The 27,590-nt window shown below is 63.3% G+C and overlaps 2 protein-coding genes across 5 annotated transcripts in view; one reads left to right on the top strand and one right to left on the bottom strand.

The window, feature by feature from the left end:
- Positions 1 to 27,431, top strand: part of FAM83G (family with sequence similarity 83 member G) — a 30,926-nt gene extending 3,495 nt beyond the window's left edge. The window contains exons 2-5 of the mRNA XM_060132903.1: positions 11,005 to 11,172; positions 18,036 to 18,160; positions 18,839 to 20,075; positions 25,462 to 27,431. Of these exons, the coding sequence (XP_059988886.1) occupies positions 11,005 to 11,172; positions 18,036 to 18,160; positions 18,839 to 20,075; positions 25,462 to 25,854 (1,923 nt within the window). The 3' untranslated portion in view covers positions 25,855 to 27,431. The remainder of the gene's footprint in view (positions 1 to 11,004; positions 11,173 to 18,035; positions 18,161 to 18,838; positions 20,076 to 25,461) is intronic.
- Positions 1 to 27,590, bottom strand: part of SLC5A10 (solute carrier family 5 member 10) — a 56,328-nt gene that overhangs the window by 18,366 nt on the left and 10,372 nt on the right. For all 4 annotated transcript variants that reach the window (XR_009537394.1, XM_060132904.1, XM_060132905.1 and 1 more), the window contains exons 8-9: positions 25,993 to 26,198; positions 20,535 to 20,670 (exon numbers count right to left, since the gene is read on the bottom strand). Coding sequence is in view for 3 of the 4 variants with exons in the window: in XM_060132904.1 (XP_059988887.1) it covers positions 20,535 to 20,670; positions 25,993 to 26,198 (342 nt within the window). In the remaining variant the exon portion in view is untranslated. The remainder of the gene's footprint in view (positions 1 to 20,534; positions 20,671 to 25,992; positions 26,199 to 27,590) is intronic.

The following is a 27,590-nucleotide window of genomic DNA, read 5'->3' as shown; positions in this document are numbered from 1 at the left end:
CTCTCCCCGTGAATCACCTCTTTTCCCCTCGCCCCCGCATCCTCCTCTCACCCCCAGTACCAATGCAGGGACAGTGGCCTCTCTCCCCCACTGGGATGGGGATCCCGCTGTCCAGCTGCCTGGACAAGATGCTGGCCCCCTGCCCACCAGGGCGCCTGGGCTGGAACTGGTGGTGCTGAGTCAGGGCGGCCCAGCCCACTGCCTCCTCAGCCTGGCCTGTCGTCAGCACAGCGGGCCGACCCTGGGGCAGGGAAGTGACACAGCACACATTCAGCCCGTCCCCGCCGGGAGCGGCTGTGTTCCCGTCAAGGCTAACGCTGAGTCCCCCCATTTCCCAGGAGATTAGACTGGAACTAATGGGCCACAGTGCCAGGAGCCAGGGGTGCTGGGGTCAGGTCCCTGCTCTGCCTCCACCGCTGTGTGACCTGGCACGAGCCCCAGTCATCCCATCTGTAAAATGGGTATAGGCATTGACGCCTCTTAAGGATCCCTTCAGCTCTGACACCCTGCTGCCCTGTCCTTCTGGACTCCTCTGGGACGAAGACCAGTGGGCCCAGGGTCTGACTCCACCGGCTGGGTGGCCCTGAGCAGGCCCCAGAGATGGAAGGTCATCTGCTTGCCCCTCCCCCAGCCCCCGGGAGCCAGTGATTTATCCAGGGAAAAACCTGCCGTGGGGTTCCAACTGCATACCAGAGGCCGGGCCTGTAGCATCACGCCTAGGCTGCTGCAGCCTCTGCAAGAGAGGGGTGAGGCTGGACTGGGTTGGGCTGGGACTGGGGAGGGCCTGCCTCGGCCAAGAAAGGGGGTAGATGCTCTAGCAAGCTGTTCATCCAGGAGATGCTAAGCACCGCTCCACCCCCCCCCAGGACCCCTTCACCAGGGATCCCAGGGGCAGGGGTGGGTCGTGTGCGCGTGAGGAACCTGGGGGAGCACGAAGGAGAGTGAGTGGTGGAGGCTGGACCAGAACCCGGAGCTCGTGCCTGCCAGGCCAGGGGCATTAAGCTTCTTGCCCAGGGCCACACAGCAGGAAGGGACTGGAAGCAGGCTCCACAATGCCCGCCTGACCCCACGTCTCTCCTGTCAGGCCCCTGCCTTCCCACACTGCAGTCCTGGCTCACGGCTTGGCCCCAGGAGAAGAAAAGCACTTAATGAGGCGCTTATGAAATCCCAGCTGCACATCAGGTGCTGAGCAGGTACTTTACCTGCCTGGATCCTCCCAGCTCCATGGCGTCAGCTATCGTCCCTTCCGTGCAGATGAGGAAACTGAGGCTTAGAGGGGCTCACAGAGGCGATCCCTGGAGGAGCTGGCCCAGAGCCCAGCTCTGAGGTCAGTGAGCCCCCGTTTCTCTGGAGAAGCAGCGTCTTGGATGTTCTTTCTGAGCCCTGCCCCTCTTGGGAGCCGTGGAGCCTTGCTGCGGGCCCCCAGCTTGACTCAGGGCAGTAAAAGCATTTTCACGAGGCTCCTAGACTCTGGGCTCCGGCAGGGGCAGAAGTCTGACCACACCAAGGCCTGGTGAGCACAGGGTCATGGGGGGCCAAGGCCCCTGGGACCAGGAGGGGGGCTCTTGCTGTCCCCAAGCAGGCGGTACCAGCACAGCCTCGACGCCCTGAGAGGCCCCAGGGGCGGCCCAGTGGACTGTTCCCAGGGACGCACTGGAGCCCAGAGGGGCAGCGCCCGCGCAGCCTCATGCAGTGGGTCTGGGGAGCACTTCCCAGCCCGGGGCCCCACCTGCCAGGTGGCGAACCATCTGATAACATAATCCCAGGGGTCGGCCTCCCGTCCTCTCCAAAGGCTTCCTACCAGCGGTGTTTGCGTCTTAATTGAGTCTGGGGAGTCAGAGGCGGCTCTGCCAGCAAGGAGGGCTGGCACCTCTGGGCTGGGTGCACGCCAGGCTCCTGGGGCGCCCAGGCGGTAGCCCCACCCCGGCCGGCACTGCCCTCCCTCCCAGGCCCCCGGGAGGCAGGGCCTGTCGTCACACTCACATCACAGATGATGATACCGAGGTTCAAAGTGCGCCAGGGCCTGCTGAAGGTCACACCAGTCTTGGGTGGCAGGTCTAGACTGAGCTCCTGGTCTCCTTGGTCCGGCAGGCTCGCCCCGCAGCCGAGGGTCCTCCCCCTGGACCAGCAGAGGCGGGCAGTCCTCTCAGAGGCCCCTGGTTCACCCGGCCCCTAGCCGCATGACCTTGGGCCTCACATTCTTCATTTGTAAAATGGGGTCGGGCACTTGTCTTAATTAAGGCAGTAACAGTCATGAGAATGCTCAGCGCGGGGGCAGGACTGCGCCCTATTGGGACCACGCCCCACGTCCAGGCAGGCCCAGCCGGTGGGCCGCACCAGCCTTCTTCGTGAGGCCCCGGTGATCCCCAGGCTCACGCCCTTCCCAGATTAAATGCCACGTGGGGCGGTGGTGGGAAGACAGTCTTTCTCATATCACAGGACCCCGGCCACATTGCCCAAGTTAGCCACTCCGCCTCTCTGACCTTCCGTCCTGTCCTCCTCAGTGCCACGTGATGCCAACACCTGCCCCAAAGTAGCGGCGAGATTGACATGGAAAAAAAGCATGGTGTCTGGCACGGATTCAGTTCTCTTCCCTCTGTCCCCATCCATGGCCCCTCTGGGAGTGGTCTGGCTGGAGAAGTGGTGAGCCCCCCATCCTGGAGGGTTCAATCAAGCAGGGGCTCAGGAGAATGCAGCAGAGAGCACATGGGGCTCCAGTGACCCAGGAGCCTCTGCCCTGCCAGGCTGGCTCTGTGACCTCAGGCAAGTCCTCTCCAGGCCGGTCCCTGGGGCTGTAGGGTGCTCCGTGACCCCACAGCGTCCGTTGCTCTTGGATCCTGGAGAAGCTGAGCTTTTAAACATCTTCGAATTTGTGACTACGATTTTCCAGTTTGAAAATCCTTGGCTCGTGCCATCCTCTGAGACTGTGGGCTGGGCTGGATCCTGCGCCCCGGAAGCTTGGAGGACTCCGAGGCCCCTGGGGGCTGGCAGGAAGAGGGAGGGGCTTCTCCTCTGGTCTCATCCGCCGGGCACAGCCCTGGTCAGCTGACCCCATGCTCCGCAGCCTCTGGTCTCTGCAGCATTCCTCAGCTGTGGTGAGGAGGCTGACGTGTCTGGGGAAGGCCAGAGACTCGCCCCTGGGCTGGGTGGGACGTGCTTGCCCTTCTTGACCCCTTGCCGCTGCAGCTCCTTTAACTGGCCTTAATGAGGCTCCTGTCTTAGTGCAGAGGGAAGGTGCCACAGCTGATAACCGTCAGAGGGGTGGGACTACAGGTCTTCCAATCTAACTCCCCCACGACTGAGGAGAAGGGAGGTGCTTTGCCACAGACCCCACCCGCCCGTAAGGTGGGGCAGAGCCCCGGGCACTGACTCTCCCGGGCAGTGCTGATGGCCAGGGCTTAGTTTCAGGAACCAGGACGGCCTCTGGGAGGTGGTGGGTGGAGTCACAGCTAGAACCCCCTCCAAGAGAGGAGCCCAGGAACAGGAAGCCTCTGCCACCAGCGGATTGAGTGGCTCTGGGACGGTGACTGCCCCCCCCCCACCCCGGGAGAAGGGACAGCTGTACCAGCGTTAGCAAGCTGGTCCTGGCTTGGGTCGGCATTGTTACCACGTACACAGACTCCCTCCCCATCTACCCAGGAGGCCTCCTCCCCAGGCCGTTCAGGTCCTGCGAGCACCAGGGTGGGGTGGGGAGTGGGGCCATGTCTCGGTGTGGGAAACTGAGGCACAGCAGCCAGGTCTGCCCAGCCCTGCTGCTGGAGGAGGGGGCTGGGGGCAGGACGGGTGCCCTCCCCGTCTCCGCTGCACACCCCAGTGAGCGAGGGGCAGCCTGAGCCTCGCTGCACCCTGGGGGCACGTGGAGCCCCTGGGGCCTCAGCCCCTCTGTCTGTGCAGGGGTGGTGACAACTCCAGTGCAGGTCGGCCTGTGTAAATTCTCTCAGCATTCGTGTCCCTGAGGAAGTCCTTATTTCCGTCTTTGGTTTTGAAAGCTGTTTTCACTGGGTAGGGAATTCTGGGACTGGGTAGGGAATTCTGGGTTAATCGTTTCTCCGTTTAGTTGCTCCGGTGTCCTCTGGCTTGTGTTGACTCTGAGACATCTGCTTATCTTTGGTCCTCAGTATTCGATGATCTTTTCCCTTCTGGCTGCTTTTAAGATTTTCTCTTTGCCCCTGATTTTAAGTGACGTGATTATGATGTGCCGTGGTCTGTTTCTTCACGTCTCCTCTGCTTAGAATTCATCGAACGTCCTGGGCTTGGGGATGAATAGTTTCCATCAAATGTGGAAATGTTATGGCCATTTGTTTCAAATGCTTTTCTGTCCCCTCTCCCCCACCCTCTGCCTCGGGACCTCCTGAGACTCCAGTTACACATACTCCAGACCTGTGAAGTTGACCCAGGTTCACTGATGCTCTGGTCTCGGTTGTTCAGTCTTTTTTTCTCTGTGTTCTACTGATAGGTCTTCAGGTTCACTAATCTTTTCTTCTGTAGTGTCTAATCTGCTATTAATCCCATCCAATGTATTTGTCGTCTTAAATGCTGAATTGTTTCACTTCTTGAGTTTCAATTTGGTGTTTGTTTTAAAAAACCTTCCATGTCTCTAAGTAACTTTTTGAACATACAGAATTCAGTTGTAACTGTTTACCCATCTTTGTTTGCCAGTTCTAACATCTGTATCCATTCTGGGTCCACTTTGGTAGACTTTTTTCCTCATGTGGATCATTGTTTTCCTGTTTCTTTGTGTGTCTGGTAATTTTTGATTGGATACCAGACGTGATGAAAATTTTATGTTGTGGGAGTTTTGTTTTTTCCTTTAAACGTTTTGGAGCTTTGCTCTGGGATGCAGTTCTTGGAAACAATGTAACACTTTTGAGGCTTGCTGTTAAGCTTTTTTTACTTTTTGCGGTACATGGGCCTCTCACTGTTGTGGCCTCTCCCGTTGCGGAGCACAGGCTCCGGACGCACAGGCTCAGCGGCCATGGCTCACGGGCCCAGCCACTCCGCAGCATGTGGGATCTTCCCGAACCGGGGCACGAACCCATGTCCCCTGCATCGGCAGGCGGACTCTCAATGACTGCGCCACCAGGGAAGCCCTGTTAAGCTTTATTAGGTGGGACCAAAGCATATTTGGTCCAGGGAAGGTGTTGGCAAACTATGGACCAAATCTGGCCTATGCCTGCTTTTGTAAATAATGGAACGGAGATGTATACATTTGTTTATTAGCTGTCTGTGGCTGTTTTCAGAGTTGAGAGGTGTGTCAGAGACACGTGGCCTGCAAAGCCTGAGACATTTGCTATATGGTCTTTATAGAAAAAGCTCACTGGCCCCTGGTCCAGGGCCTGTTTGCCCACATGTAGGTCGTATCCTTCTGAGAATCCTCCTGTGTGCCCTGAGTGTCAGAGGGGCCTGCGCTCTGGCTGTGGGGACGTAAATGACTCCTGGTCCTGTGTGAGCACCGGCCGTTGTTCCAGCTGCTCCCTTCCAGCGGGCCTGTCCCAGCCTCGGTGGCATCTTCCTGTTCGTGTGCTCCTCGGTCTCCAGCTGAAGCCTCAAGAGGCAGCTCCCTGCAGGTCTCTGGCCTTTGCTCTGTGCAGCCCTTTCCTCTCCTCTGTCCTGAAAGTTCTGGCTGCCAGGCTCTGAGCAGACTTCGTCTCCTCAACTCAGGGAGCCCACTGGACTCGGCCGTGGCCTGGAGGTGGCTGGGGCGGTCCTACAGCTGACCTCGCTCGTCTCCCTTCTGCCGGGGGTCATTGCACTTGCTGTGCTGCCTGTCGGCCGTGGCTTCCTAGGCTCTGCCTGGTGTTTATTGCTAGGGCAGGTGGGTAAGTGTAGGCTCCGTTACTCCGTCGTGGCTGAATAGTGGAATTCAGGTGGAATCCGGGTCTTGAAGGCACTGTCCCCACCTTAGGACAGTGTGCAGCCCTATGTGTTCCTGTGCGCCACCGCCCTCCAGCTGACACAGAGGGAAGCAGGAGACGCCAGGGTGATGACCCCCGGCCTGTCCACCCCGAGGGCACTGTGGGTCAGTGAGGAGGCAGGAGAGCCGCCGCTGCCGTCTGCTGAGCGCGGCTCCCGGGCCCGAGCGGCTTCTCAGGAGGACAGTCTGGAGCCCATGGTGCCACCGTCCTGCGTCCATCTGAGCCTTAGGGTCAGACAGACCCAGAGATGCGGACCCACTTCCTGCTTTTCCAGGTGGTGAAAGTGGCCCAGTGAGTGCCAGGGACTTGCCTGCTGTGCACTGTGTCTGCGGCTCCCTCTGGGCCTCCTGCAGGCATCTCCGTGGCCTTGGAGGGTGGGGCGGGCAGGACAGGTACAGAGGGAAACTGCCCACACCGACCTGGGTCTCAGGGTCCGGGCCTCGGGGAGGCGGCGTGCCACTCGGTGGGTTGCTGCCGTTTCTCCAGAAACACAGACGTGACACTTGCTCGTGGCAGCATTTGAGTCGGGGCTTGGAGGACGGGAAGGAGTTACTGGCTTGGAGGAGGAGAGGGAGGCACCCGGCCAGGAGGACTGTGTGTGCGGCTGCGGCGGGGTGTGGGGTGTGTAGGGAGGGCCCGTAGGGTCAGAGCCCCTGTGGGGTCAGGGCCACCGGGAGAGATGCTGCTGCAGATGCTGGGCCCGTGGCCAGTGGTCTTCCAGCTGCGTGCAGACCCCTGGCCACCTCACCCCTGCACCTCGTCCTCCAGCCCTGCTCTACCCACTGGTCCTGTGAGCATGTCTCTGCTCCAAGATGGATTCTGTGGTCATGGGGGAGCGGTGCCTCTAAAGCGGCTGTAGGGGCGCCGGGAGCCTCAGGCTGAGTGTCAGCCTGGCGAGGCGGGAGCCCCGGGTTGGTGGTGCAGAGGGAGGGGGGGCGTGGTGGTCAGAACTGCCTCTCCCAGACCCCTAGACACAGCCAGACAGGCTGTGCGGGGCACCCGGGCAGGACACACGGACTCAGGGCTCCCTTGGCAGGGACAGCCTTGGGTATCACATCCACCTTCCTCCCCATTTCACAGATGAGGAAACTGAGACCCAGAGAGGATGCAGCTCGCCCAAAGCTAGACCCCAGCCTGGACCCCGGAGCTCCAGCTCCGTCCTTGCCTGGGCCCCGGGGAGGATGGGGGCGCCCCGACCCCTCCACCAGCACCAGCAGCGGGGGTTACAGGGCTTCAGGCTGTGTCTGCTGGGGCGGCAGCCACAGGTGGGGGGTTGCTGCCCCGTGCGCTGGACCCCCCGGGAAGCACCTGGGCGATGGAGGTGCTCGTGGCGGGGCATCACCATGAGTCCGTCACCTCACTGTCCGTCACCTGGGGCCGGCCCCTCCCCTCTCTGGCCAGCGTCTGCGTCTCTCACGGGGTGGGGTGTCCACCATCCCAAGGAGATTTGGGGGATTCTGCAACCGTCAGTGGGAGGATGGGTGGGAGGACGCAAGGAGGCCGCAGAGCAGCCCCGGCTGCACAGAGCGAGGCGGGGGTTCGGGACCCACGCGGGAGGCAGGGTGGAGAGGCCGCGGAGCTGTTGGTGGGGGGGTGGGGAAGCGAAAGGGAGGCGTGGGCGCCGCTGGAGGGTCACGTTTTGAGCACACCCCCAAGAGACACACGGGGAGGGCCTCGGGTCTGAGGCACGTCGAGCTCAGTGCCGATGCCAGTCCTGCCTGGGCCCCTCTGCTCTGGCGCCACCCGGCCCGCGCTGTCGGCCCCTCCCGGCACGGCCGCCCTGCCACAGCCCCACCACCCTGCTGCTCTGTGCGGTTAGAACCAGGAGGGTTGTCGTGGCCATGTGGCCCCTCCTGGTTCTGTGGCTGCACCTCTGAGAGGGCTTTCACGTCAGGCACGCACAGGGACCACTGGACTCCCTCCTTCCCTCGGGAACCGGGCTGGGGGGCTGGTGCCGCGACGCCGGGCCTGGAGCTCGGGACACACACCTGCCTGCCGTCCCGCCCCTGGGAAGCGGGCACATGGTCCGGGCGCTCACACGGGCGAGCCTCGGGCTGCCCGCCTCGTGCCCGCTGCGGTCTCCTGACCCACGTGGGGTGGGGACATCCCCAGATGCCAGCCTCCCCGCCGTCTTTCCCGCAGTCTTGGCCCTGGCCTTGCCCGGGGCCTCCGCGGGATACGTGTGGGCTGGCGTTGTCCTCCGGGCGGGACTAGCGTCTGTGCTCAAGCCGCGGATGTGTGAGCTGGACAGAACACAGGAGTGGGCCATGCGGACACCCCATTTGGCAGATGGGGAAAGTGAGGGTCTAGGAGGGGCTGTGGCTTCTCCCAGGCCCAGCCATCTGGCGCATTCTGAGTTGACAAGCACTCCCGAGGCCGCCTTAGGCCGGGCCACGTGCCGGGCCAGGGCGGGGGCGCTGTCTTTGAGGACCTTGCAGGGTCACGGGCGAGCCGGGCCACCCAAACAGGTAATTAGGCAAGGGAGTGAATCCCTCCGTGCCTCAGTTTCCTCGTCTGTAAAATGGGAGTAATAACCGGTGCCTCGCGGCGTTTTTAGGACTGGACGCGGTAGCGGTTGTCAGGCGGAAGGCTCTGCGGGCCGGGCGCAGGGCCTGGGTTCTAGTCTGGACTGGACGCGGTAGCGGTTGTCAGGCGGAAGGCTCTGCGGGCCGGGCGCAGGGCCCTGGGTTCTAGTCTGGACTGGACGCGGTAGCGGTTGTCAGGCGGAAGGCTCTGCGGGCCGGGCGCAGGGCCTGGGTTCTAGTCTGGAGTCTCTGGCCCCAGGGACGGGCACGCAGGGCTCGAGGCCTCTGAGAGACCCTGTGGCCCCCGTGGACAAGCCGTGGGGGCCCCCCTGGGAGCACCAAGCCCCCTCCTGCCCCAGCTCAGCTGGCACCTGTACAAGCCCTCCTTTGACCCTCAGCACCGAGCCCAACGCCTGGGACCCTGTGGGGCTCCACTGTGGGGGGCAGGCCCCGGCAGTCCCAGCCCGACAGCAGGCGGCCTGGGCTGGGCACCCTGCCTGCCTGGGCGCCGCAGGGAAGGCTCACATGGGGCGGGTCTCGCTGGGGCACGTCCCCCAGCCCGGGCCCAGGGCAAGTCCCCGTCTGCCACGGTGGGCAGAGCCTGGAACCAGGCCTGCTCCCAGGAGAACTGTGTCGGCTGAGCCGTCTCCAGGCTGGCATGTGAGGCTGTGGCCTGCAGGAGGGCTGGAGTGGCTGTAGGCCTGTGAGGTCCAGACAAGAGGGTCCCTGCTGTCACCCCTCCCCCACCTCGGGGTCCCATCACCCTCGACCGGTGGAGCCCAAGGGCGTTGTGAGCCCACCAGCTCTGATACCGTGTCTCATCTGTCCTCTCGTCCACCCCCTCAAGCAAGCTCTGGCCTTTGCACACGTCCTGGGACATGGAGCTCACTTCCTCTCAAGACCCGGCCGATTTGGGGTCAGAGAGCATACCCCCCCCACCCCCCGCCGCCAGTGCTGCCGTCCACCTCCCTGCGGCCCCTGTGCCACTGCAGGCCCTGCACAGACTATACCTGCTCCCCCTGCCCTGCCTGAAACATCCTCAGAGACTCAGACAGCGAGCTATTTTTCCCCAGGGGTCAGAGAAGACCCTGGGCCTCAGCACCGGGGAGTCCTGGCTGGTCCCACGTGAGAAAGTTGGGCCTGGAAAAGCTAGGTGTCTGCTCAGGGTCACACAGAGACCCCGTCCGTGGAGGGCAGGGCAGGGAGGAGCCCCCAGAGGTACCGGCTTTGGTGCCAGGTGTGTGACCAGCGTCAGCAGGGCCCCGGGGCCCGGGGGAGGGGCCTGCAGGGGCCAGCTGGGTGAGCTCACGGGAGTGTGCGGGCGCGTCCCTGGCAAGCCCCAGGCCACCCACCAGGTCACACTCCCAGCAGGGGTGGGGGTAACCCTGGCTCCCTGGCGGGCCTGGGTGGGTTCTAGCCTGACTGTCCCCAGCTTGCTTTGTGGCCCAGCGCATGACCCCTACCCGCCTCTCTGGGTAGGGCTCCTCTAGGGGGTTCTCAGACCCAGGATGGGGCCCTGGCGCTGGCTCTGGCGGGTGGGAGGGCTGGACGTCTGTTCGGGTCAGCAGCGCTGGGCCCTGGTCTGCTGTGTTCCCCTTTGCTGCCCAGTGGGACGGGGAGGGGAGGGGAGAAGCGAGACTGAGGGCCAGGGCCTGCCGGCCACTGAGCCCGCTGGCTACCGCACCCCCTGGCCCTGGGCTACGTGTGCCCCTTCCCTCCTCGTGCCTTGGCTCAGGCCAGGGCCCTTGCCTGCCAGGCCTGGGCATATCACCACCCGTGCTGGGCAGTGGCTGGGCTGGGCTGGGGTAGATGTACTCTGATCTCTGGGGCCCCACCCTGAGCCAATCCACAGGCTGAGGGCAGCCGTTGTGGCCCAGGTGTGGTCAGATGACAAGAAGAGCACATGTAGTGGTCTGGGGTGTGTCCAAACCAGAAGGAGAGGTGGCAGCGAGGGAGCCTGTCCAGGGACCCAGGGTGACCTCGGTGGGCGGCCCCAGCTTCTACCTTCCTCCCTGCCCTGGACACATCTGCTCCATCTCAGCATCCTGGGGTAGCAGGCGGAGGGCATGGTGCGGCCTGCCCGGCTCGGGAATGCAACCCAGGAATAGAAACAGGGCGCCTGGACAAGCCCTGAGCCCCGGCAGAGGCGAGGGCCGCCCGGGGGCTGGGGGTGGGGGCAGGCGCTCAAATCTCAGGACGCGCACCCTTCCCACTCCTCCCGCGCTCCTGCTGCAGCTTCCCCTACACATTCCTCGCCTGGGTTTTGTTTTCTGCGGTCTTGTGTTAAGGAAACAGCAGCCCGCGAACTGTGCCCCTCTCCATTCCCTGCCCCCGGAGAGTGCAGCCTGCGCCACCCACTGGGCATCTCGTACCCTGAGCGTCGATCCTACGCCTGCAGCTTCAGGGCCAGGAGAGCCGGCGCTTCCCAGTCCCGAGGCCGCAGGGAGCAGGGCCAGGGTGGGCACCAAGAGGGTGGTGGGCACGGGAGGGCCAGGCGTCCTGGCGAGGCACCTGTCTCCCCGGCCGCGTGCCCTGACGGCCCCGGTCTCCCTTCCTGCTCACAGGTGATCGCTGTGGTCATGGACATGTTCACCGACGTGGACATCTTCAAGGACCTGCTGGATGCCAGCTTCAAGAGGAAGGTGGCCGTGTACATCATCGTGGACGAGAGTAACGTCAAGTACTTCCTGCACATGTGTGAGCGGGCCCGCATGCACCTGGGGCACCTCAAGGTGAGCCGGCTCCTCATTCAGTCGGTTGACAACACTTGGAGCACCTGCCTTGTCGGTCCGGATCTGGGAACCTAGAGTTCAGTGTCCTAGAGCCGCCCACCGAGTGGTCACGCGGCCTCTGCTTCAGTATCAGGGGACAGGACGCTACCTGTGACCAGGTGCTGAAGCCCACGTGAGGTGCTCCCTCACAGGTGTTTCAGAGCAGCCCATGCCGCAGTGGTTCTGTCTTTGCTCACCTCCAGTGACAGGGTGCTCACCCCCCTGGCTCTGGCAGCAGGCCCCAGCTGGACAGCTCCAACTCCCAGGAAGTCCTTTCTTGGTTTTAAACCAGAATCTGTTTCTGTAAAATGTCCACACACGGGCTTTAGGATCCGGCTCCAACAGAGGAAGCTCCCTTGGGCTGAGTTCAGGGAGGGCTTCTTTGGTGGCTGCGGAGTTGAAATGGACTTGAGGAGCGAGCAGACTAGAAAAGGCCTTCCAGGGAGGGACATGGGACAGAGGTGGAGTTGTCAGGTCGGGCCTGGGTTCTCAGCATTGCTTTGCTGTGTGTCCTGGAGCACGTCACCTCCCCTCTCTGGACTCCGGGATCTCACTGGTCCAACAGAGGGGCTGATGACCCGTGTGACTGGGCTCTTCTGCTCAGACACCCTGGCATCTGGTGCCTTGCTTGGGAGTGGAGGGAGCCCTCCTTCCGCCCAGCCATTGCTTGCTACCTACTGTGTGCAGCTCGCGCCCCGGAGCACAGATCAGTATGCGTAACGACAGCTAATACTTCCACAGCTCCCGTCCCAGGCACGTGACATGGTTAACTTAGGTACCCTCACGGCAGCCGGTGGGAGGAGGCAGCTGTCCCACTTTACAGATCAGAGGTGTCACTTAACGTTAGTAAGCGAAGGATAAGGGGGGTGGGGGCCAGCACCGAGCCCTCGGGCTGAGCACAGGTCAGAATTCCTCGGGGCAACGCCAGGCTGGTTGATTAACAAGGGGCTGGGCTCCCGGGCCTGTCAGTTGTCGGTCGGCGTTGTCAAGTGATGCCCAGCCCAGCTGAGACCCTTCCAGTGGGTGTGAGCTCTCTGGGCTGCGAGTCTCTGGCTGTTGGGACATGTTTATGTGGCCTCTCTGGTGGGTTGACCCCCAGCCCCGTGCTCGCCCGCTGTGCTGCCCTGCCTGCCGTGTAACTAGCACCGAGAGCCAGCTCCCGGGGCAGACGGCTCAGGCCGGGAGGCCCGGAGTGTGGAAGAGGCGTCTTTTCAAAGGTGACTGCAGGGGCCTCAGCCGTGCGGGCAGCAGATCACAGAAACTCAGGGCTCTCCCTCCAGCCCTCTGCCGTGCTCAGGAAGAGGCTAACGGGCCCACTCCCCCTGAGCCCCTGCCCCACGCCCAGTGGGGACCCTGCACACCTCGCGTCCCTCTGCCCGCAGGCATCCCCCCGCATGCGGACAAAGAGGCAGGGAGGGGACTTGTCTGTGCTGAGCGGGGATCCAAACCCTGCGTGGCCGCCCCAGAGGCCTCTTCTTAGTGGGGAAACCCTAGATGCCAGGCTCCTGGGAGGGTCTGGAGCTCCCGGGAAGGGGGGCAAGAGGGGCAGGCCATCCAGACCGGGTTTCCAGACCAGGACACCCAGGAAAACCGAGGCCTGAGGGAGCCTGTGCCTTGCCCAGAGGCATTCCACCAAGTCGGGGCTGAACCTAAAGGCCAGCGATGGGAAGCTGGCACAGACGGGGCCACACACCCTTGGTGCCCCGTGTCCCCGGCTGAGGCCGCATCTAACAGCGGGGCCGCCCTGGTGCTGCCCGCACAGGCTTCCTGGCTGCCAACCCCGACGCCGGGCCTACCTCTCTGAGCCTCCAGGGCTTTGTGACCACAAGGACGCCTCACCAGGTTGTTTGAGGATGAAAGCAGAGGAGACAGTGGCTGTGAAAGTGCTCTGAGCTAAGGAGAGGCACACGGTTGCAGCAGTAACAGGAGTTATAAACGCCGGGCCCTGGGCGGAGGGCGGAGGGCTTGAGATGAGGCTACAGCTCGGGGCACGGAGGGGGTCTCTGGCCCAGCCTGCCCTTCTCGCCACCTCCCTGCTCTGGGGAAGGTGGCAGGTCCGCAGGGTGACGTGCCCAGGAGCCGGATGCTGTGGGACGGCCAGGCGTCTTCATGGGAAGGAATGTGTGACCCTGGCCACCTCATTCTCGCCTCCGAGCCCGCCCACTCCCAGCCTGGGCAGGTGGCCAGAGGCTCCTGTGGGCCCAGTCCTGGCCAAGTGTCACCTTGTCTAGAGCCTGCCTCCCTGCCTGCAGGCAGGCTGGGCCCAGACCTGTCTCGGGAGCACTTCCTTTGCTGGTAATCCCTGGCCCCACCCTCGGCGTCCACTGCCCCTGCCCAGCTCTGCAGCGACCTGCCTTCAGGTCATGTGGGCCCAGGGTGTAGGTTGTGCCTGGTGGGGTCATACTTGTGACCAAGGGGGTGCTGGGCGCTAGGAGCCAGGCCTCGGCCCCAGCTCTGCCCCTGCACTGTAACCTTAGGCAGAGACACTGAGGTTCTGGGCCTCAGCCTTCTTGTCTGAAAAATGGGAATATCGTCATTTATTTGGCAGGGCTGCCGTGAAGAGTCAAGGAGGCTACGTGGGGGCAGGGCACTTGGTCACGAACTCCCTTCCTATCTGCGGGTGGGGCAGCTGCGGTCCCTCCCGTGAACCCCCAGCTCTGGTCTGAGTGCCAGGGGGCTTCCCTTCCCTCTCTGAGCAGTGGTCTGGCTGGGGACCCCCCCTAGTCTCCCCCTCCGGGCAGCCCCCCAGCCTGAACCCCTGAGCTCACACAACACATTCTGGAAACAGCTGCAGTATCGCTTGGGTCCCCTCCCAGTTTCCAGGTGAGGCGGGAGGACAGAACCTCCCTGACGCGAGGTTCCCAGCTGTCCCGAGCGTCCCCACCCGCCGGCTCAGCTGGGCCCCGACTCCCCCAGGCAGGGAACATGGGAACGAGTGCCCATACTACACGTGGGAACGGGCCTTGAGAAGACGACCCAACCCTCTCATCGCAGGGCCCGGGGCAGGCCACACCTGGGGGTGATGCCCAGGGCCGGTGGGAGGCAGGCCTCGAGGCTCACAGCCTAGCACGGGACCTGAGCTGTGAGGTGCCTGGCTGATCCGAAAAGCTAGTCTGCTTTGTGCAGCTGAACTGGAAAAACCAGCAGCCACTCGGGCGAAGGCTGGACCCATTTCTGATGAACAAAGAATCCCCAGGCAGTGTGGTCACGGGAAGGCGCTGGGTGAGGATTCCGGCGCACGCTAGACAGGCCAGCACTGGCTCCGATCTGGTGCCCGGGCCTCCTCCTCCCCCGACCTGCCTTCTCTGAGCCTGGCCTGGCTCTGTAATGGACTCAGGGCACTGCCTCTCAACGTTTGGCAACGTCCAGAGGTGTTTTTAATGGCCGTGACTACGAAGGTACTACTGGCATCTGGTGGGTGGCGGCCAGGGATGCTGTTCAACGGCCTACAATGCACAGGACAGCCGCTAACAGAGAACCACCTGGCCCAGAACGTCACAGAGCCAAGCGGCCTGGCCCAGGGGGAGAGCCAGGAGCCCCCAAGCCCTGCCCTGCCCCCTGCCCCCAAGGCTGCTTCGCAACAGCCCGGGGGAGGCCAGGGTGAGTATTGGTCTCCCTACCCCATTACAGAGAGTGAAACAGGCCCCTTAGAGGAGAGCAGAGGTTGGCTGGCACGCGGAGACACGGCTCTCTGTCCCTGACCTGGCCTGATCTTGCTGTCACCGCTCAGGCCTGCTCAGGATGGTCTCTGGGCCTCCCCACTCCCCCTCCGGCCCAGAAGGTGCGAGCAGACCCCTGGAGGGTGAAAGGGCCGCCAGGGCGCAGCTGCAGGCTGTCCTCAGTCCCAAGGGGCCGGACCCTGTCCACTGGGAGGCCCTGGGGCAGGTCACTCCTCTCCCCGAGCCGCCTGGCCATTGCATACGGCCGACAAGCCTGGCCTCCCTGGGCCTGAGTCCACACCATTCCAGATGTTCTCCTGTCCTCAGTGTCAGTCCCTCACTGGTCCCCCACCAGCCCCCCAAGAGGCAGGGATCACAACCCCGTCCCGCCGCACGGCACAGCCCCCTCGTCCCCCCTAGTTTAGGGAGCAGCCACTGAGTGCTGGGCCCCTTCCCGGCCCCTCCCCTGATGCACGGAGTCTTCACAGCAGCCCTGAAGCCGGGGGTGGGCAGGCCCATTTCACAGACGAGAACCCCGAGGCGTGAGGAGGCCAGGTTGCGTTCATTTGCGCCAGGACTGGAGCCTTGTTTGATCAGAGCTCAAGAGCGACCCACCTGCTCCAGTAGGGGCCTGGGCTTGTCCCCCCAGCTCCCACCAGCCCCGTGTGAGCACAGGAGGCCCCGTGGAGGTGTGGGGTGTTGTGCTGAGGCTAACCCAGCCCTCGTGCCCAGCACGGCCTGCCCTGTACACGCTTGGGGCAGATGCAGCTCTGCCATCCTCCCCGGACGTCCCCTCAGGGGCGATCACTGCGGCCCTCACATGTGAGGAAATGAGGCTCCAGAGGGTCTGGGGACTCGCCCAGGGCACCCCACTCGTCCTCCCCCTGCCTGCCACGTGCTCTGCTAGGGGCGTTCCAGGCTCAGAGACAATGCGGCTTTGTGGGATCCTCCAACTCTGCTCGCCCAAGCCCTGGCTCCTGAGACGTTACCTCATCTGGGCCAGGCCCCACGGGGCGGTGTCACCCAGGAATAAACAGAAGCTGCAGAGCTGGGCTGCCCTTGGGCACAGGTGACAGGGGAAGGCCTCCCAGGATCTCTGCTCAGGCTTCCGGCCCCCAAGCGTGCTGCGCGTTCAGTACAGTCACAGACACTAATTGCCCTGGGCCGCAGCCAGCTTCCTGCTGTGCAGGCTGTGTGCAGACAGGCAGCCGGGGGAAGGGCGGGCAGGGGAGCCAGCCTGGGAGCAGAGGCGTATCTGCCTTCTGGGCCGGGCCCCACGGCCAGGCAGGCATCCATGGGACCTGCCCCTCACCCTCTGTGGGTACTGCCCTGAGGCTGCCCCGGCGGAAAGGTCCGGGACCTGTCACAGGCGGGACGGGCGCAGGAGCACCGAGGGCTGTGGGCTGGAGCGGAGATGGCCTCCAGTTCTCTCTTTTCTCCCCTCTGCCCCTGCCCGGACTCACATCCCTCAGGTGCAGAAGCCCCTCCTGTCCTCTTCCTCTGCTCCCTGTGTGTTTCATGCACATTCCCCGCTAGACGCCAGGACTGGACGGCTCCGACCCCTCACTCCCTGCTCTAAGCCCTCTGTGGCTCCCTACTGCCCCCGGGCCCCACCAGGCCCCTCAGCGGCCGTAGGGTCTTTCCTCGGCATCCGTCTGGGCCCGCTCTGCCGGCTCCTTTGCCCGCCCCCCTCCCCCAAAGTCCTCCCATGTCTGAATCAGGCCTTTGTAGTCCTGGGTCTGGGGTGCTGCGTCCTCTTCCCACCCGGCCCTCTCCCGTGTCTTTCACACGTCAGCCCAGACGCCAGCCTTCCCGGGAGGCGCCCCACAGCTGGGGTCGTTACTTACCTGCTTCCCCCTCTCCTCCAATGAGGGATCTGTGTCACTGTCATGTCTGTGTCTGCGCTGGGGACCTCGGCAGGGGTCAGTGAACGAGTTGATAAGCTGGGGCCGGTGAGTGGGTGAGGGTCAGGGTTAGGGGATGTCGCAGAAGATGTAACAGACCAGCACCCCCTGCAGGCACAGAGCCCTCTGAAGGGAGTGAGGCTCCCGTCACCGGGGCCTACAAGGGGTTTCTGTCCTGGGCATGTGTCGGATCACTGGGGCTTATGTTAAAAACGGAATTCCCGACCCCAGTCCCCCCGAGTCGAACCTGGGGCAGCTGCGAGCCTGCGTTTCTAACACACTGCCTGGGCGATGCCTGCACCCCCGAGCCCAAGTCTGCTTCCTGCCCTGAGGGTCTACGTTGGGGTGCCCTCAGCCATCCCCTTGACTCTTGGGGGTCAGCCAGGCTTGCCCCGCCCATCCTGGGGTCCCTCCACCACAGGCTTTTCCCACCTGCCCCTCCCTCGGAACGAGCAGCTCTCCTGATGAAAGGGGAGCCAGCCCCTGGCCCACACACATCCACAGGCTTGCGCAGAGGGAGAGCCCTGATGCCCAGAGAAAGGCAGGAGGGGCCCAGCCTTGACACGGGCCGTGCTGGGTGTGCGTATGACGCCTGGGGGACCCGCCCCGCCGGCTCTCGGCTCCCCTTCCGTGGTTTCTCAGGGCCTTTCTAGCCTGCTCCTGAGCCGACAGCGCCAGCACAGGGAGAAGGGATGTGGCCATTCCCTGAACTGCCCCTGGGTCCCAGGCAGGGGTCTGGCCCACGGGGAAGTAGGGGAGTTTGCCGGCATCCCTGCCCACAGTGCGCAGGACTTAGGGGGACAGAGAGACAGCGGTGCGGGGGAGACCGGGGGCGAGGCCCGGCTGGTCACCCGTCCTGGCAAGGCCACTGATCTGCCCAAGTGCAAGACGCAGATTCCCTCAGGGCAGCCCCTCCCCTTCCCGAGCTGCACAGCCCCCCAGCCATCAGGGGGACCTTCCTAAAGTGTGTCTGCATCCCCCTCCTGCTCGGGACCCTGCAGCAGCATTCTCCAGGCTGGCCCGCACACGGGGCCTGTCCGGCTGGGCTGCCCTGTGGACCCCCTTCAGGCCACACCGACACCATCCTGCAGCCCTTCATCTCCAGCCCCTGCCCTCCTCCCACCCCTGCCCACCTCGGCGCGTCCCCACATGCACTGCCCCTCTCCCCAGGCCCGTCGGCGATCCCCCGAATCCCTCCCTGAGCCCGGGCAGGGTGGTCAGTGCTGGGTCGTATAACTCTGCCCCCTGTCCCCCAACACAGAATCTCAGAGTGCGGAGCAGCGGAGGGACCGAATTCTTCACGCGGTCAGCCACCAAGTTCAAGGGTGCCCTGGCCCAGAAGTTCATGTTCGTGGATGGAGACCGGGCCATCTGCGGCTCCTACAGGTGACTCTGGCTTTCTGGGGACCAGGGGAGGGGCGGCTCTAGTTCCCAGCTGGTTTCTGCCCTTAATCCTGCCTTGTGACACCCCGGTTATTCCAGTTCACTGGTCCCCAGACTGCTGAGGTGTGAGTGGGGCTGGGCATGCCTGCACGCTGCCCACCCGTCTCGGAAGCAGGCAGAGCGACGCTTTTAGCCGTGAGACTGTTGTTCCTGCCTCGAGGTGTCAGCAGCCAGAGGTGGGCTGTGGGCCAGGCCGGCTGCGTCCTCCCAGGCCCACAGGGCGGTCCCTCGGAGAGCTGCTCTCAGGGAGGGGTCCGGATGAGGATGGTGCGGTCTAGCTCTGCCAGCCCTGCCACGCAGGGGGCAGCAAGGCAGGGGCCATCCACGGCCACACGGGGTGGGCACAAGTCGCTGTGCCGACGACCCCCGCTGTCCAGGCTGCACACCCGCAAGGAGCTTGCCGCACAGGCGCTGCCTGAGGTCCCACACCGGGCCTGACGCTGGGGCTCGGGCCCCGTCGGGCCCCGTCCTCTGCCCCTGCTCGCTTCTCTTTAATCCCTTCTGTGGCCACGGTCTGATGGACGCTGGCCTGTGCGTGCATGGGGGTGGGGGGCTGGGGGCTGCTCCCTCTTCCCGGGCCCTGGGCCCTGCGCCTGACCAGGCTGCCGCCCTTTGTTGCAGCTTCACGTGGTCGGCTGCAAGGACGGACAGGAACGTGATCTCCGTGCTGTCGGGCCAGGTGGTGGAGATGTTCGACCGGCAGTTCCAGGAGCTGTACCTCACGTCACACGGTGTCAGCCTCAAGGACATCCCCATGGAGAAGGAGCCCGAGCCCGTCGTGCTGCACTCTGTGGTCCCGCAGGTGCCCTCGGGCACCATGGCCAAGAAGCTTGTCAACCCCAAGTACGCGCTGGTCAAGGCCAAGAGTGCTGACGAGATCGCCAAGTTGTCCTCCGAGCAGCAGGAGGCCTCCAGGACCCTGGGGGTGCGGGGCACGGCCCTAGCCGAGCTGCCGGGAGACCTCCCCGAGCCGCCCCTGCCCATCCACCCGGGGCTGCTCAACCTGGAACGGGCCAACATGTTTGAATACCTGCCCACGTGGGTGGAGCCGGACCCGGAACCCGGCAGCGACATCCTAGGCTACATCAACATCATCGACCCCAACATCTGGAACCCCCAGCCCAGCCAGATGAACCGCATCAAGATCCAGGACACATCCCAGGCCAGGACCCAGCTGTGGAGGCAGAGCCAGGACTCCAGCCCCGCCCCCCAGCCCAGATCCCCCCGGGACGGGGTCCCAGCCGAGAACAGCCGCCCCCAGGGGGACACCGAGCCACGGCCTCCTGTGGCCAAGCCCCGCACAGTCCCAGTGGCAGACCTGCTTGCCCAGGAGGGCGGCAGTGTTGGCTGGGCCCTGGCAACCCCAGAGGGGCAGGCACCCCATGACCGGACGGACCACGGGCTCCCCAGGACGGCAGGCCGAGGCCATGCCCCGCTTCAGTACCAGCTGTCTATGACCCAGGATGACCCCGACGGCGGGGGGCCGGCGGTCCCCAATGGGCTGGAGGGGGAGGAGGAGGAAGACGACGACGACTACGTGACCCTCAGTGACCAGGACAGCCTCTCAGGCAGCTCTGGCCGTGGCCCTGGCCCCGAGCGGCCCTCGGTGGTCTCCTCATCTGTGTCAGATGAGTGTTCTGAGGTGATGGAGCGCTCGGCCGCCCTCCAGAGTTGCCACTCAGAGCAGGTGGCCAACGGGTCAGCCCAGCCCCCCCGCCAACATCTGAGCACTCCCCACGTGACCCGTGGGACCTTTGGTGGACCCCTGGGTGGCTCCTCGTGGGCCCAGGGTCAGGAGAGAGAAGAGGCAGGCGCTCTGAGGATGCAGGCCCCACACCTGGCAGACAAGGAGGCACAGGTGGGTCGGGGCCCCTGCGCACCGGGGTCCTGGGAGCCCCTCCCCCACGCGTGAGCACCCAAAGGTGCCGTCTGCTGGGCAGCCGCCTCCCCAGGTTATTACCCAGCATCCCATAAAGGCAACCTGAGCCAGCTACCAGGATCCAAAAGGAAACACACAACACACCCAGAGGTTTCAGGGGTGTGGTGTTATGTGGGTGGTCTGCTCCCTAGTTTGTGGATGAGGAGATGGCGGCGGCACAGAGATGTTCCTTCACACCCTGAGATCACACAGCAGTAGGTAGTCTTTGCCCGGACCTTATGTCAAGCCATCTCCGTGTCGATCCCTTTCACTGTGGCCCTGGGGACCACTCCCCTCCCCGCTCCCCCAGGCCGGGAAACAACTTGCCTCTGTCCTTGACCTCTCCTCCTGGTGACCTCTGCACCCTGCAGCCAGCCCAGCCCCCAGGGCCCGGCCTACCTGGGAACAGCACACGGCTGATCATGCCCGGCATGATGATCAGGCCCATGGGCAGCATCTTGAGGTAGCTGGCCAGGATGGAGCCCCCCTTGGCGTGGTTCAGGTCCCTGGCGGACAGTGAGCGCTGCACGATGACCTGGGGGCAGGGGGAGGCAGTGAGCCCCAGCCTCCTCGGGGTTTCTCACCCGTGGGCCTCAGGGAGTGTGTGAGATAGGTGCTGTCCCACTAGCCCGAGACCGGCCTGAGACAACCGCGCCCACCCTGACACCCAACAGCATCCCTGCCAGTTGTCTGAGCACCTGGGGCCAAGGTTCTCTCCGGGGACTCAGTCTCCCTAGCTGTCGAGGAGGGAGGGTGTTGGTCCTGACCAGCCCGTCACCCTGGCAGTTGTCAGGGCGGGAGGCGACCCTGGGTGGGTAGGTTATCAGGGACACCCCCCCCCACCTCCTGCACCCTCACGAGAGGCTGGCAGGCTCATGCACGTGCCAAGAGCAGACGCTGGTTCCAACTGTGTCGTGTCCCTGGCAGAGGTCTGGGGCTTTAGGGTCTGGGTTTGGGGAAGCTTGCGTTTCAGTAATGGAAGGAGCTAGAAGCTGCAGCATGAGGGCAACTCTTCATATAGCCTCAGGCAGCTCCTGCCTGGGCCTCGGCTTCCAGATCTGCAGAATGGGAGGGGGGTAGTTGGAACTGATGGCATCTGAGATCCCTCCCAGTTCTGACACCATGGTTCTACTTTTTTACAAAAAGAATGTGGGACTTTAAACAGCTTTACTGAGACGTGATTCACACACAGTTCAGCCACATAAAGTGTACACCTCCATGGTTTTTAGTATGTTCACAGAGTTGTGCAATCTATAACTTTGAAATACAAGTATTTTTCCTTGGGTGTTCTGCAGTTTAAATCACCTCCTGCAATCCAGAAGTAGGAATTCTTTGTGATTTTAAGTTATTTTCCAAACACGCAGGTTTGACAGGTAGCTCCTAGCATCTCCCTCTAGACACAGCTCTTGGTGAAGCATTAATTACAGGGTGCCAGGGCAGGGCAAGCTCTAAAACAGATTTTTCTCTGGTAGATCAGGCAGGGATGGGGTCATTTTCAAAGCTCTCAGGGTGCAGCCCACTGAATCCACTAGAATATTCCTTGGTGTCCATTGGGAGACTCCACCCTCCCTGGCTCATCCTCCAGCACCTTTTCATCAACGGGAGAAAATAACCTGGGTTTACATCAAAGCAAAGGGGCTCCAGGGCATTCTGGGAAATAGTGGCTTGTAGCCTGTTCTCCGTCAGAGGACCTCAGATGCTTTCTCTATGTGGTTGTTTCCATCTTTTCCCAAGGTCTTACCTGGCTGAAGATAGTCAGTACTTAATAGTCGTGGACCTAGTGGGCCATGCTCGATCTAATGTCTGACGCCTAGGGAACAGTTAACATCCAACGGAACAAATGCAGACTCATCATGTCAGGCGTAGGAGTGGAAACAGCCTTTGTTTTAGGAGAAACCTGTTTCCACCACTGTACTCGAACTCCCTCCACTTTCACAAAAGTGGTTTTTGTAAAGGCCCAAAATCGCGTGTGTCCATCTCAGAGGCCCCTCAGTGCTCGTTTGTGTTTAGGGTCCTTAAGAGAAACTGTCGTGTGCTTCTTCAGAGGTCCATCTAAGTGTCTCAGAGAAAATGAGATGAAAATCGTACTCCTGTAAAGGAGCTCTGGATCAGAGGTGATTACCCCTCAAGATTTAGGCTTCTGAGCAGTTTGTAATATTCACCTCAAGGTCCAGAAGCGAAGGCATGTCCTTGGAGGTGTGCTCACTCGCACTTACTGTGGAGCGCAGTCCCACAGAGGCTGAATAGCACTTGGATGTTGGCTGGACTGCATCTAAAAATAGAACTCTGGGACTTCCCTGGCAGTCCAGTGGTTAGGACTCTGTGCTTTCCCTGCCGAGGGCGTGGGTTCAATCCCTGGTCGGGGAACTAAGATCCCACAAGCCCCGTGATGCAGCCCAGGGGAAAAAAAAAAAGAACTCTGACCTGCCCGGGAAGCCACCCCGTTACGTACAATAAACAGCTCTCAGAGCCACGCGGGAAGGCCGACGGTTATCTCCAGTAACCACTGACGAGGCTGCACGATGACTGCTCTAACAGTTAGCCCCAGGTGGCCAGGACCTAATCAGTAACTGACAGCATCTCTAACTTTTGTCCCCTGCTCGCTTCCTACCCGCACCAATCACAGGGTCGCCCCACCTCCCGTGTCCCCAGGCCGCGGCCTCCCATCAGGGCCTCCCATCAGGACCTCTGCAGAGCTCCCTGGCTCATCTGCCTGCCTTTCAGCCTCTGCCAAATGTGAGGGACGGAAGCTGCCTCCCGTTTGCTGTAGCTCAAAACAAACTGCCTTTGCTTTTCTTAATAAAAAAAAAAAAAAATGACAGGGTGCCCGGGCTGGCGGCGTGGGGTCTGCAGGGCAAGCTGATTCCAGTCCTGCCTCTCCGCCAGCTCCTGTGACGTGCCGTAAGTCCTTTCCTCGCTTGGGGCCTCAGTCTCCCCGTCTAGACAGTGAGGGGGTCAGACGTGCTTCTCTGTAGACCCTTCCCCTGTGATGTCCTGTGATTACAAGAGCCCAGGGCCGCGCTCCCCGCGGGAGAGAAGAGTTTCCCTAAATCCCTGCGTGTCTTCCCTTATTTTGCTCCGTGCTCTTGGCGGACAGCCCCGGGAGGTGGGCGGGACAGCCGTGGTCGCCCCATTCTACAGCTGGAGAAGCTGAGGCTCGGTGCCCCAGCAGGCAAGCCCGGGGCCTCCCCGGCAGCACCCTCCCAGTGCCTCTCTGCACAGGCCCTGCCGGAGGCCAGCTCCCTCTCCCGGCCCGGCCACTGGACCTCCCCAAACCGCTCTGTCCTCGCCTGCAAGATGTGACATGACCCCCGACCCGCAGGGTTGCTGCAAATCCTGGATGAGGCCGCGTGTGGACGGCCAAGCCCGTGCCCGGGTGGCCGGCTGTGAGTCACCAAGTTTAGGCGTGCATCAGGGCCACCTCGGGGTCAGCTACGGCCCTGTGCCGCCCAGGAGCACTTGGACCCCTTGGCTGTGAGATGGGGACAAGAGAGCCCCCGGGAACACGGGGAGAAACGAGGCGACGGGGCCCATGCACTTGACACTGCGCCTGACCTGCGCGGGAGCCGGAAAAGTGGTGGCCGCCATGAGGACTGACCCAGCTGCTGCCTGAAAGACAGCCGTCTGAAACTGCAGCAGCGGCAGGTGACGCGAGGAGCGCGGCACCACGGGAGCGGGCAGGCCCCAAGGCCCCTCTGGTCTGTGCGCCTCCTGGGGGTGCTGACTGAGCGGCTGAGGTCGGGGAGGGGTGTGGCAGCTCTCCGCCCACCGGGCCTCTGCCTCCTGTTTTACTGGGTTTGTTGGGCTCTGATGTCGCCTGCGCACTGCGGCTGAGCTGGGAGACACTGAGAAGCCTAAAGAAAACGAAAAGCGCCCGTGGCCCCGGCACACAGAGCCGCCGCTTGCCGCTGACCACACCGTGGGTGTCCCGGGGGCTGAGGAGAGTCCTGCCAAGCCCCCAGGACCCAGTAGGTCGGTACCACGCAGGCGGGGGTTCTGGTCCAAGGCCAAGCAGTCGCCCAGGCAGACCCAGCCTGAGCAGGACAATGCGGGGGGGGGGAGGCTGAGGCCAGGCGCGGGCCCCCAGTGCCGGTGGCACTCTGGACCACCTTGGGGTCAGCTGCCTCCTTGTGTGACCTTCTTATCCAGGAGGCAAGCCCAGTCCAGCCCTGACCTCCAGGCCACTCACCTGGCCTTCATGGGAAAATCTCCTGAATGCTGCCCCACCCAGAGACGCCAATGCCATGCCAGGCCATGCTGAGTGGGGAGGGAGCGAGAGGTGCCCTGGGGCGGAGGGGCCCCGGCTGGCCCACAGGGCAGTCTAGACACTTCCCCGCATGCCCTCCACCGCCGGCCTTTCAACCAGCCCCTCGCTCACCCAGGCCGGCGGCCCCCAGGCCCCCCAGGGGTGCTAGGCAGACACCTGTGGTGGGCGCAGCCTACAAGGGACTCTCCGGCACCATGTCACAGATGGGAAAACTGAGGCCCAGCCTCCCAGGGTTCCTGGACCCTCCCAACATAGATTGCGTCCCGCCGTCACAGCCCAGGCAGGGTCTCCCAGCGAGCACACAAAACACCTGTGCTCGGGAGCTGCAGAGCGCTCCTCGCCGGGCAGGCACTCCACCCTGGGCCTCAGTGTTCTGGCCTGTGGATGGGGCCGCCAGGCCTGCCTCGCAGGGAAGCTGCCCCCCTTCACCCCACAGTGACTGGCTGGGTCGGCTCTCGGCCTGGCTGCCTCGCTCCTGGGTGGGGCCCCCGAGGCCATGGGTCCAGAGGCGAGGACGGTCATCAGGCCCGTGCCCGCTGAGGCTCTGGTGCTCATGAGGCCCCTTCCCGCCCAAGTGCCACCTGGAGCTACCCGTGGCCCTCGAGGCAGGCAGGGCGGGGGCATCGTCTGCTTCTGCCCAGAGAGGGAGCAGGGCCGCCTGGTGCCACCTGGTACGTGCCCAACTTGGGAAGGCCTAGAGTCAGACTCCGGAGGAAGACCTAGCCGCCACACTCACCACACACGCGGGCGCAGGGGGAGGCGCTGTCTCTGGCATCCCCGTCCGTCCCTCTTACAGAGAATGTGGAGGAGGGGGGCGGGGCATGGGGAAGAGTAGGCGCTGGCCTTAGTGCGACCTCGCAGGCGGACCGTTCCCCTGGGACACGTGGGGAAACCGAGGCACGGAGGACTGGAGACACTTGTCTAGGACCACCAGTTGGTGAGTGGCAAGGCCAGGAAGCAAACCCAGGTGTGCCGGCTGCAGCCTGCCTGGCAAGGGCCCCTCAGGAAGGGGCAGAGCTGCCCCAGCCCCTGGGTCTCACTCTGCTCTCTCTCTCCCAGGGCCAGCGGTTCCACCACTACCGAGTCCCTAGGGATAAAGATGCCTTCCCGCAGCCGTCGAGGACCCTGGGACCCCCGCGGTACCGCCCCGCCGCCAATGGCGCCCAGAGCTCCGGCAGGAAAGCAGGCCCGGCTGTGGCAGCTCCCCAGCACTGGCAGGCCAAGGGTGGCCCGGAGCCCTGTGAGCTGCCGGGTCCTGGGACCCCAAGACTGGCCCGAAACGCCAGCCCCCAGGCCGACGTCAGGGCCGCCGAGGAGCATTCCAGCCCCTTCGGAATCCCGTACTCCAAACTGTCCCAGTTGAAGCACCTGAAGGCCAGGATGGGTGGCCAGTGGGCTTCATCCGACTCTAAACGGCAGGCCCAGGCCCCCCGGGACTGCAAGGACCCCTAACACCTCGTGCCCGGGCCTGAAGCCACGCCATCCACGGCTTCCACCCCAGCCCGGGCTCACCGCGCAGGTGCTCCCTGGCCACCCTGACCTCCAGAGCCACCCTGGAGGAAAGGAAGGTAGGGAGGGCGGTGACCTCACCTGGTCGGTGCACCAGTACCAGGTGGCCATGACGGTCAGGCCGAAGGTCATCCCGGTCCACGGGAGGTCCCCCGTGGAGGGGTCTCGGAACATGTGCATGGCGTCTGCCCGCGGCATGTGGCAGGTGGTGTTGGAGATGATCCTGGATGGGACGGCCCGGGCGTAGGCTGACGCCAGCTGATCATACCCGCCGATCTGCTCGAAAGCTGGAGGGGGTGGGCGGGACAGGCACGGTTGGTGGCTGGTGGCCATGACTCCCAGCCCCACTGCCCTCATCTCACGAGTAACTTCTTAATGCATCAAACTCAACTTTTCCCACTTCACCTTTTCCAGTGTCTGGAAAGGTATGGAGGTAGAGGGTTTTAAAAAAGGTGAATTCAAAGGACTATTTTATTTGTATTTAAAATGATAATATTAAATGAGCATTCCACACGAGGGCCCCCCAGTGTCCCGCCGGCCTCTGGACGCCCACCAGCCTCAGGCGAGGAGCTCTCTGCCAGGCTGTCGACCCAAGGAAGCAAACGTGTCTTTTCTTGGCATTCAAGGACCTTCCTGAGGAATCTGAAGGGCTAACGTCCTGACCCAGGGGCTTCCAAAGGACATGACTTCGGCAGAGCTGAGTATGGCTGGGGGATGTGGCACTGAGAAGGGACACAGAGTCCCCAGAGGGGCAGGGGCACCACCAAGGCTACACCGCCAGCCGGCCGGCGCGAGCCAACCACGTTCACCCCCTCACTGCTCCTGTCTGCCTCGGGGTCTGGGCCCACCTGTGGCTTTTGCTTTGTCTGTGGTCACTCCCCCGCCCCCATCCAGACCAGGCCTGGCTGCCTGGGTGCCTCTCCCGCAGTGGGCTCCGGGTACACAGGCCCCTGGTCTGTGAGGAGGCTGGGCAGCCACAGGCCCCACTCCCCCGCCTTCCCCAGCAGGCGGCCCGCTGCCCGGACTCTGGGCTCCCGGCACCAGTGCCACCTGTAGCCCAGGCCAGGCCAGGGGGAGTGCTCAGAGCGAACGGACGAACACCAGACACGGGTTGGAAACTGCCCAGCCACAGGGTCCTAGAGTCTGAGTCTGGAAGAGACCGTTTGCTCTCCGTGGGATCCTCCTGGCTCTGCTTGCATACTTCCCGGGATGGGGATCTCACTACCTCTGGGGCAGCCCCCACCCCGAGCTTCCTCCCTGTTCCCAGACCAGGAGATCCAAACCCCCCTTCTCTCCACCTTGCCTTTGTCCCGCTGGCTTCTTGAGATCTTGGACATGCTTTGAAGCAATGGGGGCAGATGTCCAGGCAGGTCTGTGGTCTCCCAAGTGTGTCTGCACACCCACCCGCAGCCCTGCTCCCACTGAGCCCCGAGCCCGCGTGGGTGCGGACAGCCCTGCCTCCTGAGTCAGGTCCGCAGCCAGATGCCAGCCGGCCCGGAGCTGGTGACAGAAGTGCCGCTGGGCAGCAGGGGTGGGAGGGGAGCAGGCCTCCGTCACCCAGGGGAGGCCGGTGGGGGGCTGACTGCCTCGTGGCTTGACCTTGCCTTGACCTCATGAGGCCACCCACCCCCAGTGCGGACACCGGGCCCTGACAGGGCGGCACCCAGACCCCAAAGAGC

This window comes from Lagenorhynchus albirostris, chromosome 20 (assembly GCF_949774975.1).
Source record: "Lagenorhynchus albirostris chromosome 20, mLagAlb1.1, whole genome shotgun sequence".
In the NCBI taxonomy this organism is placed as follows: domain Eukaryota; kingdom Metazoa; phylum Chordata; class Mammalia; order Artiodactyla; family Delphinidae; genus Lagenorhynchus; species Lagenorhynchus albirostris.
The sequence above is the reverse complement of the archived record's forward strand: the minus strand, read 5'-3'. Positions and strand labels throughout refer to the sequence as shown.